General features: G+C 44.6%; 1 protein-coding gene across 1 annotated transcript in view; it reads left to right on the forward strand.

Annotated features, from left to right (window-relative positions):
- Positions 1-12,727: 12,727 nt before the first annotated feature.
- Positions 12,728-15,237, forward strand: part of LOC308105603 (indian hedgehog B protein-like) — a gene marked incomplete at its 5' end in the record, with an annotated part of 8,411 nt that continues 5,901 nt past the window's right edge. Inside the window, one exon of the mRNA XM_080456434.1 lies at positions 12,728-13,030. Coding sequence (XP_080312560.1) covers positions 12,728-13,030 — 303 coding nt within the window. The remainder of the gene's footprint in view (positions 13,031-15,237) is intronic.

Raw genomic sequence — 15,237 nt, forward strand, 5'->3', positions numbered from 1 at the left:
CATTCATGCAAGATTGTCTGGAAATGCAGATTACTGACTACTTCTGGTCAAAATGCAGGGCCTTTGTTGTGCAATTTGTGCGTCAACCTCTGGGTGTACAAATAAAGCCTGTTGTTACACTTGCCTGGACATTTATTTGGATTTGCTCATATGCAGAATGTTTTACTAAACCTCTTCAACCTAGCTTAATGTATTACCTGTTCTGTCAGAGAGTGTGCTGTGGTTACAATTTATAGCTCTGCAATATCATTTTGTACCACTGGATATTATGACCTTTATTTAAAAAAAGAATAAAAAAAGCTTTCAGCTGCCTCCTGAGTAACAGATGTAGATTTCAGGTTATTTTTTTATAATAATGTATAGCATATAAATCATTAAGGAACTGCTATAGCAAATACTTAAACTAAACTAAAAGTAATATTCTTAATCAGCATTAATTAACAATCTGCAAGTTATAGACAACAAAGGCAGACCATGACAATAGTGACTGAATTGATGATGGTGTGCCACTGTATTTAATGTTCTTGGGCATGATGTGTTTTTGTTCAGATGTGATGCCCTGGTCCTTACATGTTCAATCTACATCAAATGGGGGCTATATAAATACTAATAATAGGTCTACTTATTGGGCAATTGTGTACATAGACAGCTAGACACAAATTAATCTGTTTGGGATTTGAATTTCAATGTCTAAAACAAAGTAGAATTACCCAAGGATGCAGTTTCTAAATAGGCTGGGTGGTACAGGATACTTGAAGGGATAGTTCACCCCCAAAATTACATTTTTTCTATCAATTACTCACCCCATGGAGACTTGAATTAATGGATATGTTTTTGTCGCATTCCTAAGCCAATAACGATGACCAGCGGACCGGTAGGCAGCGGTTCCGGTACGAGACACAAAGGAGACTCTTTGTGGCTTAGGAATTCGACAAAAACAATATATCCATGAATTCAAGTCTCCATGGGGTGTCTAATCGATAGGAAAAAAGTCATTTTGGGGGTGAACTATCCCTTTAACATAATTTCTGTGAAATAATATAGTGCTGGGCCATATGTTCATACAGAGAAGTACTGATTTATGACTTTTATATTCAAGTCTACCTCACTTTACTACTGTAGCAAATATTCTAATAGAATACTATCATGATTGTTGGGGCCATACTATAGTATTTCATGTATTGTATGATATCATGGCACCTTTTCCATTGTTTGACTGCTGCCTTTAGTCCTTTTTCCTCCAATTTAGCCATTGCCAATTCCCTTGTGTATTGCAGTACCTGTTGCTGCCAATCCCACTGTTGGCCTGAGGAGGGTGTGGACCACCATGTGCCTCTTCCAATACACTTCATTGTCTCCGCCAGGCCGAAGGCATGGCGAGAGAGTATGTTTTACCCCCTGTCCGTCCGTCCATCCGTGTGTCTGTGTGTCCGTGTGTCCGTGTGTCTGTGTGTCCGTGTGTCCGTGTGTCCATCTGTCTGCGAGCGGCTAATCTCCGGCACCATTGGCCCGGTCGCTGCGAAACTGTGCACACACACTCCCTGGATGCCAATTCAGAACCTCTGCCCCAAATTTTTCATATGGGCCTGTTATAGCGCCACCAGGAGGCCGACTTTTGTAAAAACACATTTTTGGCTCTTTCTCCTTCAGATTCTGTCCAAAAACCACGCAAATTGGTACACAGTATCTCTATAGTCATGTCATCAAGACGGATGTGTCCGATATTTCATATTCCATCCTGATTAGCTAACATTGGCTTCCAACGTTTGCAGGATAGGTCCGTTTTGAACAAAATGCCTCAAATCATGAACTTAGCATGCGATTTCCGTGAAATTTTGTACGCATATTCCCACTAGGCCGAGGAACAAATGCCACCCTTTTCACATTGGCCTGTTATAGCGCCACCAGCAGGTCTAATTCAGCAAAACAATTTTTTGGAACTAAATGCCTCAAATCATGAATGCAGTGTCCGATTGCAGTGAAAGGCCTAAGATGAAATGGCACCCTTTTCACATTGGCCTTGATAGCTTTATTTTTCCTAGTAAATACCGGTCCATATCTATCGGTCAGATAATAATTAATTACATCAATAAACGGAGGAAGGAAACGTGTTATAATAGTATTTGGGTTTATTCCAGAGAAGAGATCTTACAAGCATTGGACATGCATAGTTCCAGATATATTCTTCTGACGTTAAAACAGAGATACAGAGTAATTATACGCATAGCGTGGGTTAAAGCCTTTCGTCATCACGTCAGCCGTAAGTTATGGCTTGAATGGCTCAGTTTCCTGGGCAACCAAGGTTGGGGTATCGAGGTTAACCTGCTATCTAATATTGTTGACATACCAGAATTGCCCATCAGACCAAAACACTGTTGCAGGCTGCCAGAGAGGCACTGACACTTTTAACCATATTAACACATACAAATGGAAAATGGTACACTTTAGATCCATAAGAAAATGGTACAAAATCATACCTATCAGGCCTATTATAGCGTCACCAGGAGGCCACAATAACCTACCTGACCTGGCGGAGACTTGTGCTCCGAGGAGCACTTTTTCTAGCTGTCACTTCTTTTCATGTGACAGTTTAATATGTTTGAGCTGGTTCAATCTCAACCGGTACTATGCATGGTTATACACCAACCTCCTAAATATAACAAGGATTTTATCAATGACTTTTCTCAGTTTGTGGCTGAAATTATACCAATATATGATTGTTTTTTTTGTTTTTGTTTTTTGTTTGAACATAAATTTCTGCTGTCCTTCTAAACTGTTGGCTAAAACGTTTATACATCGTATTGATGATTTTAACGCATTCAGTTTTTGACTGGTCCCACACATAGGCACATGCTAGGTCTTGTTCTATCATGTGGTCTACCTGTCTTTATTGTTCAGTTCAGTTCTGCTCATTTTTATTTTCGGATATTGGACACATAACATAAAAAGTGTAATACATTTGGTCAATTTCCAGTGATTCACATGCTGCTACTGCAGCATTGTCCAAGATCAAGATGATGATAAGATGATTAAACCTCGCACTGCTGTTCAGTTCTCTGCTGCCTTTAGTATAGCTATGGAGACTGAGGGGGGAAGAGTTGTAACTCTTTGTTCTTTCCACGTCCACTTAAAATCATGTGTTCCAAAATCAAATCTTAACCATGGTTAAATGACACTATTCATGCTGCTAGACAGGAGCAGGAAAGCCGAGTGCAAATGAAAAACAAAAACAAAACAAAAAACAAGCTACAGGTGTCTTATGATATTCTATAACAGAACGTTGGTGCAGTTATCAGAGAACTGTCAAAGCTGAAAAGACTAAGCACTTTTCTGGTATTATTTTAAATAAGAAAAGAAAAATAATGAAGAAAAAGAATAAACCCACACACTCATCTGCTCCAATGTAATTTCAGTCATTAAATTACATTGGGAGCAGATGAGTGAGTGCGGGTTTATTCTTTTTCTTCATGATACTTTCCAACCCAGCACCTCAACCAAGTGATGTGCGTATTTGCGTTTTTGTATAACTAATTGTCATAAACCTTGTGTTCTTTTTAGTACAATTAAATATTTTCTTAATACCCCAAATCCACCTGTCTTGACCCCTCCACCCCTGACCATTCCATCACTGTCACTTGCTCTGCTGATTTTGAGTCTTCTGTAAAGAAAATTGTTACCCATTTGAATCCTTCGGCCTGTCCCACAGACGTTGTCCCGCCTCACCTTTTAAAGAGGTCTGGGACACTATTGGACCCAACATCCAAATGATTATAAATAATAGTCTTACCTCCGGTGCTGTAGCAGCCTATTTTAAACAAGCAGTGGTGCAGCCACTGATTAAAAAACCTAATCTGGACACCTCAGTCCTCTCCAATTTTAGACCTATTTCTTAACTCCCGTTTATTTCAAAGATTTTAGAGAACGCTCTACTTCTACAATTGCAGGGTTTTTTGGATATGCATGGCATTCTTGAGGTGTTCCAGTCTGGTTTTAATGCACTTCACAGCGCAGAATCTGCACTTTTAAGAGTTTTTAATGATCTTTTATTACAGTAACTACTGACTGCAGGGATTCCACCATTCTTATTTTTTTTAGATCTTAGAGCATGCCTTTGACGCAGTAGACCACAGCATCCTCATCTCTTGCCTGTGTGTGTATATTAAAGGTACAGCTTTAGAGGGGTTCAATGTGACTGAGAGAAGCTTTTCACTTCAGTCAGCTTTGGTGGCTCTGCATCGCCCTCTGTGTCCCTCCCATGTGGAGTCCCTCAAGGCTCAATTCTTGGGATGATCCTCTTCTCTCTCTGTCTACTCCACCTAGGGTGCATTTTTAAAAATGATGGCATTTACTTACACTTTTATGCACATTTATCTACCCTTGAAAGGACGGATGCCAGCCCTTTTAAAAACCATTGTTGGACCATCTCAATGAGATACTTGCAAAGGATTTCTTAACATATCTGTAATCTGTATTGTATTGTATACTGGTGGAATTTATAGCAATATTGTACTTAGGTGTATGATAAAAAACACCATTCTAGTCACGTGCCTGTGACAAACCTAAAAAGGGGGATGGGTTGCTTATCTTAATCATGAAACAAGAGGAGGGCTCGCAACGGATGTGCGTTATTATATTTTCTTTAATCGCTTATTTTAATCCCCTGATGAAGGCCAGGTTGTATGGCTTACACGTTGTGTACTGCTCGATGATTCTACAGTAAAAAAAAAGAAAAGAAATCGGAACTATAACTGTGTGCAGACCTTTTTCTTTTCAAAGCCTTGATGGCCATAAAATGTTTTAACTTTAATGAAAGTATAAAGAGCAAGTCTTTTCCACACCTACAAAGGCGACCAAATGAGGGCCCAAACGTAAAGAAAGAAAAAACTCCAGCACACAAATTGCAAGCAGGTTAAGAAACAAAATGAGAGAGAGAGAGACCATGCATCTTTATACTGTAGGCTGTCTAACATATGGTGGACCAATGGGGTCACTCACACCACAATGTGACGTCACTCATAGGATCTCATCCTATATTAAAATTGGCTACTGGGAGGGCTGGTGGGCCAGCCACGTCATTATGACCATAACCATAAACAAACCAGATACGCCCATATATAGGCATATATGGACGGCCACGTTGCTATGACTCAAACACAACCATAAACAAACCCGAATACGCCCATTTATAGGCAAGAGATGTCACAATGACTCAGACATAACTATAAACAAACCTGATACGCCCATATATCGGCATATATGGAGATCCGCTTGTCCAGAGACACAGATCCGACTCTGCTGTCTTCCAAATATGGCTTTTATTTTTTTCTATCTTTCACTGCTTTTGGAAGGGTTATACATCCTTTTCAGTACAATCCACCTTTAGTATTGTAACGCCATTTATGTTGGTGTTAGTCAAGCCTCTCTTTCACTACAGTTGGTCCAAAATGCCACCGCCCAAGCCTTTCCAGAAGTTGGGAGTTGCCCCCCCATGTCAGACTAGCCCTCACACTATCTGTTTTTGAAATGCATCTTAAAACTCATGAGAGTTGTACTTGTGTGTATGGTTTTATTGTTCTTAGTGAAATCTGATGATTGTATTGTTATGTTGCTCTGATTGTGTGACCCTCCTATTTGTTACTGTTCAGCATTTCGGTCAACTCAGTATTTTCTTCATGAATAAAGTTGGATCGGTGGAGAGTGAAGGCCCACCGTACCTGTCTGCATGTCCTCCAGCCCTTCAGCAAGCACAGGGTCCATAGGAGGGACGTCGATCAGACCCAGGTCCCTGGCGGAGATTAGGTCAATGGGGAAGGGTAGCCTTTGTGGGTCGTTGTGATCCCCCCAGGAGCTCATCAACGCCGTCTTAAACCCCATTGCCTCTGGCAGCTTTTTGGACTCCACCACTCGCGGTGGTGGGGCCTCCAGGCCCTGGAACCCTGCTGCGAGAGCGGTAGCGCTGCGGCTCTCTACGGGCTGCACCAACCCGCACCTGCCGATGGCCCGCTTGAAAACCGCCGTCACAGGTTCGAGGACCTCTTCCTCGATGGCCTCGGGGTTTTCGCTTTCACCGTCGGCGCTCGCCATGGACACCTCCTGGACGTCCTGGTATGGCGCGAGCTCCAACTCGTCTTCCTCTTCCTCCACCTCTTCGAGGGCCAGTGACTCCGCGCTGTCGGCCAACGAAGCTCCCCACTCGTAGCGTCGATGGGGGGAGGGAGAGGCGCTGCTGGTGAGCTGCGGCGGCGACAGGTCCCCGCTTACAGCGGCAGCGGCGGAAGGTGGCGTCAGCGTCGTCGTCGCCAGACGCTTCAATTTCGGCATCGGCACCGGCGGGGGTCCCATGAGTGGCTTCCCGAGCGGCACCCCTGGGGTCCCTGTGCTGGTGGCGGTGGAAGCCTCGCCGGATTCTCTCCTGACCCAGCCGACCAGGGTCTGGACCCTGGCAAGCCGGGCGTCGAGCTGCTGGCTGGTGAAGGACGCGCACCCAGGGCACTCGTCCCTCTCGCCCTGGCGTTCCTTGGCGACGAGGGCATGGTCGACCCCCAAGCAATAGATGCAGACTCGATGGGGGTCGTCTGCGGCGACGAGGAGCTCGCACTTCGGTAACCCGCAGCTCCTCGGTGGTTCCATCCTGGTCTGGAAAACACAGCGGGCTAAACTTTTAGCTAGTAGCACCTAGCCTAGCTGCTAGTAGTAGCCTAGCCACTGAATGAATGAAGCTAGTAGCTGCTAACCGGTGTTAGCCGCTAACCGGCGTTTTCAGAATAGACCAAGAAAATTACGGAAAGAACTTGAGTAGATAGGAAAGAAATAAATATAAGTTCCGGGAGAGAACTTATAAAGCAAGATTTTCCCGTGTGGAATAATCCTTACTCCCGCTATGGGTTTTGTTGAAAAATCTCGCTAGTACTTGTGTGTGAATAGTCTGCGCAATCGCATGCAGAGTGGAGAAAAGAGGAAGAGCCTATGTCACGGGGAGCCTTTTGTACTCCCGGGTCTTCCGGACTCGTGACATACCCTAAGCCAATCAGTAATTGGCATCGGGAGCGTGTGTGTTGCTCTGTCCAACGCCTGAGGGCGCTGATATCCCATAGTGAGTAGTAAACTCCAAACCTACTAAAACCGGGGTTACATTCGTAACCTCTAGTTATTTTGTATAGGCTAATACAAGCTACTGTATGGTTCTACAGACATACTCCGGAGGCTGGATACAGGTGCAGGTTAAAATAGTTTATCAAAAAGCCCAAGCAGATGTACAATGGGCAAAAATGTTGTCAAGGGAGAAGTTGAGTTTGGCAACAATAGTCAAGGTTTAGGGTAAATCACGGATGGAACTGTGATTTAGGCTAGAGGGCAAACACAAAGTGAGATGAATCAATACTGCCTGAGGTGGTGAAGACAGGACGTGATTGGCTGATTACAAGGCAAGCTAATGAGGTGAGAGAAGTGTGGAGTCTGATTGGCTGAAAGGAAAGAAGTGAAATGGGTAGGAGTAATTAGCAACTGGGGACAGGTGTGAGTAGTTAATACACTAGGGATGAGGATCTCTGGAGGAGTGAGGGCAGGGGCAGGGGCATGGTCATGACAGGTTCATGGCTCATAGCTCTGGGCATTGGCTCACAGCCTGTGTACCGAATTACGTGAGCACAAGAGCCAAAAAATCTGTCTCATAGAGGTTGTCTTAAGGGCTGTCCAGACCAAGAATATGACAACGACAGTGGTGATTGATATCGCTGGGATCACTTTCAGAGCAATTTGACGAATGCATAGAAAAACTGACAGATAATCAAAATACATCTGTATTTACAGGGCATCATGTTCAACGCATCACTCACGTTCAGCATGTTTATTGTTTACAGAATGTTATGGTTCATCAGTGATGATGCGCACATCATTATCGTTACCGTTATTGTTACAATTATCATTCTTGCTATGGATGGCCCCTAAGATGTACTGTAGACCAGAGGAGTTTTACCAGGAGAGCACAATACACTCCTTTCGCCACTGCCTGAACCAACCAGAGGGAGTCACTAGTGCTGCGACAAAGACACAATCCCCTGCCGGTTTCTCACCCACGAGCACAGCCGATTGTGTTTGTTGGAGCGTCCGGCAACAGCGGATGTACTGTAATGGAACATGGGACTGTGCAGAGGTCAGGTGGGCGAGTGTTTTACCTAAATTATTGGTGGGGACAATTCAATGATTCCTTGACATTGTTTGAGCCGTGTCCCTGACAACCCTAACTAAAATTATGCCAATGTATCAGTCTATCGATGTCTCACAAACTCCCTAATTCTCTGTCATCACCCTTCCTCTCCATCTCTCTATGTACCTCCTCCTCCATACCCTTTCCCTTCATCTCCCTCTCCCCCCTCCTCCCCTGTCCCTCCATCCTTGCCTTCCCCCACTTAGAGCCTTTGTTGGTTAAGGCTCTGGGTATGCGTGGGTAACCCCGGTGCCCATGTAAAGGCCCTGTGCTGTGGACTCAGTGTTCCCCAGTGTCAGCAGATGAAAGCAGAGGGAGATTCTAGGGCTGGCACCCATCTCTCTCTGTCCTGCCATGGCGGCCTCTTATTTCGCCGAGAAAATTAATAACTCTAACTAACATCAATGAACCAGGGCCTGATGCTCGGTTGGCTGGCTGGCTGGTTGGTTGGCTTGCTTGGCGTGTGTGTGCGTGTGTGTGTGCGTGTGTGTGTGTGTGTGTGTGTGTATGCACGCGCACGTGCACACGTACTGGTGTGCATGCACATCTGTCTGCATAATGTATTTTAGTGGGTCTGAATGCATGCATGTGTGTGTGTGTGCGTATGTGTGTGTGCGCGCGCGTGTGTGTGTGTGTGTGTGTGTGTGTGTGTGTGTGTGTGCGTGTGTGCTTATGCCTGCGTGTGCTTGTGAGGGACCTGCCACAGTGGGCAAAGTACGATAAGATACAGGACAGACAGACAGACAGACAGACAGACAGACAGACAGACAGACAGACAGACAGACAGACAGACAGACAGACAGACAGACAGACAGACAGACAGACAGACAGACATGTAGATAGATAGATAGATAGATAGATAGATAGATAGATAGATAGATAGATAGATAGATAGATAGAGATAGAGAGCTAGAGAGAGAGAGAGAGAGAGAGAGAGAGAGTCGGGGCTTTGGTCAGATCATTGCCCTCTTGAAAGGCCCTTGTGTCTCATCTTGAGGTAAAGAGGGACTGAAAGAAGGATGGATGAAGGGAGGGATGGATGGATGGGAGAATGTGACCACTTCTGAAGCATTGTCGACAGCCAGCCTGAATGGAGAGCAGGCCTGCACCGAGCCACGCCCGTATTTATGGTCTTCAAAGGAAGGATGACACATACACACACACACACACACACACACACACACACACACACACACACACACACACACACACACACACACACACACACACACACACACTCACTCACAATAGTGATGCAAAAAAACATATTTTTGTGCACATGTATGCACGTGCACACTTAAACACTTGCAAACTTACAAACACACACACACACACACACACACACACACACACACACACACACACACACACACACACACACACACACACACACACACACACACACACACACACACACACACACACACACACACACACACACACGCTTGTGGTGGGATGCAGCAGCTCTCTAATTCTATCTCTGTGATCTTCAGACTACAGAGCGAAAGCAAACTGATCTGACATCTGCTGTTTTTCGCTTGATCCCTGATCTATGCAGCTAACTGTGTACCCAAAACCTTTGAAGCATTTCAAACTTCACACTTTACTGTAAACGACTCATGACTCCCTGTGACATATTCTCGGCAGTTGAGCCAAAAGACGTGGAAAAAAGTGAAGTGCAGTACAGATTTCAACCGTTATCATTTCAAGGACCCCCATTAGGCCCCATTTTAATCCTCATTGACACCCTAATCTACACTGTAAAATCCTCAGTGTTATCTTAACTACCGAGTTTCAGACCTGTAACTCCTCAAGGACCCCTGGGGGTCCCCGGACCCCATTTTGAGAACCACTGATGTACAGTAGGTACATCAGTGTAATGTACTATGAGTACTCAGTAATGAGTAATGTACAGTAATGAGTAATGTACTCATTACTCATGTATCTAACACAGTGGTTCTCAACCAGTGGTCCGGGGACCACCAGTGGTCCTTGAGGGGGTTCCAGGGGGTCCCCAGACAAATTAATAGTTAGGAACTAAATTGACCCTTGTGTGTCTGTAACTCTGAGAGTGTACAAATGGAACCAAATGGGGTTCCATTTTTCCATTTGGTTCCATTTGTACACTCTCTTAAATGAACACTGATGATGATAGCGTAGATTTGGACCCCCGAGAAATCAAAATGGTTGAGTCCCTGGCATATCTTTTCAAATGGGGGTCCCTGGGCTAATATGTGTCAATTTGGGGGTCCTTGACGCAAAAAAAGGTTGAAAACCATGCACTGATCTAACATACTGACCTCCTTGGCACTTGCATCTCTATGAATATACATCAGTGTCTCCCCTACCATTGAATTGGCAGAGTTGATCACCTTACCTTGAGACACTGCCACCCCGCTCAAATGTCATCTATTTGTACAGGATTTAAGGAAGCGTTTTGTTACATGGTTCTAAATCCAGCTTCAGAGGGCTTTCCACCATACCAAGGTAAATTCCTGACGCAGAACACTAAAACACTGATAGAAGACATGTATGAAACGTGACCATTTTCCCCCTGCCTTCCCTATACCTGGACTTTGCGTTCCTAACTAGGAAAGTTCTAATGAATTTACCTACGTATCGGGTGATGTTCTATTTTAGCCGAGAGGTAAACAGAGCTATAGCCGGCTGTTTACCGAGTGTGAATCCCTCTCTTTACCTCTCTCTGTTCCACCGAGAAACATGAAAAGAGTCACCGCTGCAGAAAATACTTTATGGTGTTTACTTTCGCAGATAATAAAACATAAATCATGGAAACCTCAGCCTTGTACAGTTCAGTTCATTCAAGAGGGCCTGCCCTCAGAAACAGGGGTGAAACCACTGATTTTGTGCTGGCAAATATTTGAAGAGCTAATTTGGAGGGGGTTGGTTTGCTGGTGTTGAACAGTGTGTGTGTGTGTGTGTGTGTGTGTGTGTGTGTGTGTGTGTGTGTGTGTGTGTGTGTGTGTGTGTGTGTGTGTGTGTGTGTGTGTGTGTGTGTGTGTGTGTGTGTGTGTGTGTGTGTGTGTGTGTGTGTGCGTGCGTGCGTGCGTGTTCATGTGTGATGGCCCTATTCTCCCCCGTAAGTGCAGCATATAGATAGTCTTCTGTCTCTCTATAGCCCTTAGTCCCATCATAAGAGCAGTTGGCCCATAGATCAGGCTTCTGGTGTGGTTTCTCACTGAACTATACAAGGAGCCAGGCAGTCAACAGTTATTACATTGAAATCGTTATGTGATTTAGATACTGTAGTTATATTTTAAACCATCACTCAGTCAACAGCAGTCAGTGACAAACAAGCCAGCTAGTCTTTACTCTTTAGTAAACAATCATTCAGCAAACCAAATGGTTTGGTAATTGAGCTACTGTAGGTCGGTCAGTCAGGTAGTTGCCAATTACCTTATTAACTTGGGCAGGTGGTCATCGTGATCACTGATCAGACAGTCAACTAACCTAACACATTAGTTAAATGATGATCCCCGTGCTCAATGAGCAACTAACCTGTCAGGCTGAGCTGGAATGGAATGCAGCAAGACAGTCTTAAGGTGATGGCACACTTGAGGAAATTGATCGACATGATTGATTGAAGAGACAAATAGACAGGGGGTGGTAGGGGTAGGGGGGGACAGTAGAGTATTCTGTCGTGGGAACAGTGAGAGGGATCTTGTCTGGTGCCTGTCTGCTGCCTGCCAGTTCAGTGTGGCTAGTAACTACCGCGGTGGACAAGGCGCTCCGAGGCGCCCTGTGCCCAGGAGGGCGGGGTGGGTGGCAGAGAGGGGGAGAGGAGAGAAGAGGGCAGGACTGGCAGGGTGCGGTCTGAAGTGGCAACAGATCGTTTTGGATCACTCAAATTCCCTCAATTCAACTGGAAAGCTGCAGCTTGTTGCGCGCTGCCCGCATATGGGAGGAAAGTTTTCAATCCAGAGAGAGAGAGAGAGAGAGAGGGCACCGAGCAGGCAGGCAGAGTGGCTGTTATTGTGACAGTTTCCCAGGGAAAGAGAGAGAGAGAGAGAGAGAGAGAGAGAGAGAGAGAGAGGGGAAGAGAGAGGGAGACCACAACACTGAACAACTTGGATATCAGCAACCGCGCGCTCTCTTTAACTCTCTCACCCACCAAATCGACTTTGAACCTGTTTGTTTAAATACACGGACTTTACAGCCTCCATACTCAAAGCTGCGCCTGTAGGAAGAAGAGAGAGACGTCCAACTTTCTCAACGGACTATCTTGGAATCCCTTTACAAACTCCTCTGCTCCCCCGCGGCGCCGGGTTCCCACTGATAAGTGTCCGTCAGGTCAGATCGCACCCCCGGGGCGTCTTGCCTTTACACGACCGTCACCGATTCGATGTTTTCGGACAGATATTGCGAATGTCACGCACGATGGGGTCGGGAATCGAACCGGTAATAAGGCGTTGAAAGATTTCTCTCACCCCCCCCCCCCCCTGGGTGGTGGGAGAGAACCGGGAGAGTCGATCCCCCCGGGGGCGGGGGGGGTCCGAGGCGATGAGGATCTCAGTGCCCGTTGCCTTCCTCCTGGCCCTGGTGGTCCTCCTGCCACCTGCCCCGGTGGAGGGCTGCGGGCCGGGGCGGGGGTACGGCAAGAGGCGGCCTCCCAAGAAGCTCACCCCGCTGGCCTATAAGCAGTTCAGCCCCAACGTCGCGGAGAAGACGCTGGGGGCGAGCGGACGGTACGAGGGCAAGATCACGCGCAACTCGGAGCGCTTTAAGGAGCTGACGCCGAATTACAACACCGACATTATCTTTAAGGATGAGGAGAACACGGCCGCCGACAGACTTATGACTCAGGTGAGACAAGAAGACATAATAGCCTAATGTTTTATTATTTTTCATTTTTTATTTATATAGGTAGGTAGGTATAGGCCTACTTTATTCATCCACGAGGGGAATATATATATATATATATATATATATATATATATATATATATATATATATATATATATATATATATATATGTGTATATATATATATATATATATGTGTGTCTACTGTAGCTACAGTAGCCTAAAGTATAGGCATATATCTCGTTGAATGGACTGAATCACTTAAGACTAAACAAACCCTGAGGTTTTGCAACGGTTTGTTTGCTGTCAGTTCAATGTTTAAACCAGAACTGATTAACTGATTTCATTGATTGTCCTATATGACTACCTGACATACCTGGAGGGCTGTTGCGTTATATTTGTCCCACTTTCCTTGAGATATTGCTCCTTTTGTTCCATAACATTCCACCAATTTCTCCAGAACAATAAAAAAAAAAGTTAACTTCGTGCTGCCAGCCTGCCACAGTGTGTCGACAGCAGTCGATTGTCGTATTTCCCCCTGCAGTGATTAGGTGCATATACACCATGTTCACAAGGTCAAGTTATATGATAAGCCTATTGATTTAGATTAACAATTAACCCATTAAGACCTGAGGCCGATTCTACAAATGTCTTCTAAATCCTAACAGTTTTCTGAAGAAACTTATGTTGCTCAAACTTTTTCATGTGAAGGACCCCCAAAAGTATATGTATTTTCCAAGGATCCCCCCCCCCCATCTCAAAATATTTTGTTATAGGTGCCACCAGAAGCAAAGATTTTAGTAAAACATGTTCCCTTTAAAATATGTTCAAATGTTAAAGATTTTTCAAAAATATCAGATCTACAAGCTCATGGTTCATTGCTCAAACTATGAGCTTGTATATCTGCTATTTTTGAACAGCCAAAGTATAGAATATGTGGTTACACATGATGCTTTCCCGGTTTGAATGGGTTTTAACTCTCATCAGTGCAGGTGACAATCTCCGTGCCACTTCTTATTAGAGCCTACTACACATGTGTCTAGGAGGGCAATCGTTTTCGTATTGCAGCCCTCGTTATTAGTGCTGGCAATGAAATGAGCTCAATCATATATGCAATCTTAATGTCACAACACATTATTATTACCATTGTGAAATTGCTTATTTTGCCAGACGGTAGATCCGATGGCACTTTGTCATCCATTGCTTCCAGATTACGCACGGCAGCTTCTGCCAGCATCTGGATACCTCAGGTCTTTACGCAGCGCTAATGTGTGAGTTGAGCGAGGGAAATCATCATCTGATAGAGGGAAATACAACGCAATAGTTTTCATTTACAACTTAAACCCCATATGGGTAACCAGAGTCCATCAGGGGCCAGGGCTCAATACTAGTGTATTTCCTGTTTTCTGTTATTGTGGGGAAAGCTTTCTCTGAAAATAGCCGATCTACAAGCTCACAATGCCACACAAGGCATTGTGTTGTCATCTGCTATTTCGAAAGCTTTCCACATAATACCAATGCTGGGGTTTAAGTGGATAATTAATTTACTGCAGCCAATTCATTCATTCATTCATTCATTCATTCATATTTTGGATGACTTTTATTTAGAACTATCACTTTACCCTGTGCTTTCTTGTACTTATGGCAGCCGATATTGTCCCATGATTATAAGAACATAATATATGAAGATTTCCTGAAACTTCAAAGTACTTTGTAATTATACAACATTTCTATTGGGCACTATAAGGCCATATTCCAAATGACATCCATTCAAGCATGTAGCCTAGAACAAGAACAAGACTTTAAACACCATGTCAATTGCCGGGTAATTGGAAGACTTTGTAGATCAATAAAAACTAATTACTGTAAATGTCCACGTAAAAGAGCGTGATATGCTGTATGACCCCATTCTGTACAGTACTTTGACCATGCACCTGATGCAACCCTGTGCAATAATATTTCTAAGTGCATGTGTGGCTGGACTGCATGCTTAGGTATTTGTGTGTGTGTGTGTGTGTGTGTGTGTGTGTGTGTGTGTGTGTGTGTGTGTGTGTGTGTGTGTGTGTGTGTGTGTGTGTGTGTGTGTGTGTGTGTCTGTGTGTGTGTGTGTGTGTGTGTGTGCGCGTGCGTGCGTGAGTGCGTGTGCGCGTGTGCGTGTGTGTGTGTGTATTTTGAGAATGCTGAAGTTGTCTTTTGCTCTCCATCACA

This window comes from Gymnoscopelus braueri, assembly GCF_963280865.1.
Source record: "Gymnoscopelus braueri genome assembly, chromosome: 18".
In the NCBI taxonomy this organism is placed as follows: Eukaryota; Metazoa; Chordata; class Actinopteri; order Myctophiformes; family Myctophidae; genus Gymnoscopelus; species Gymnoscopelus braueri.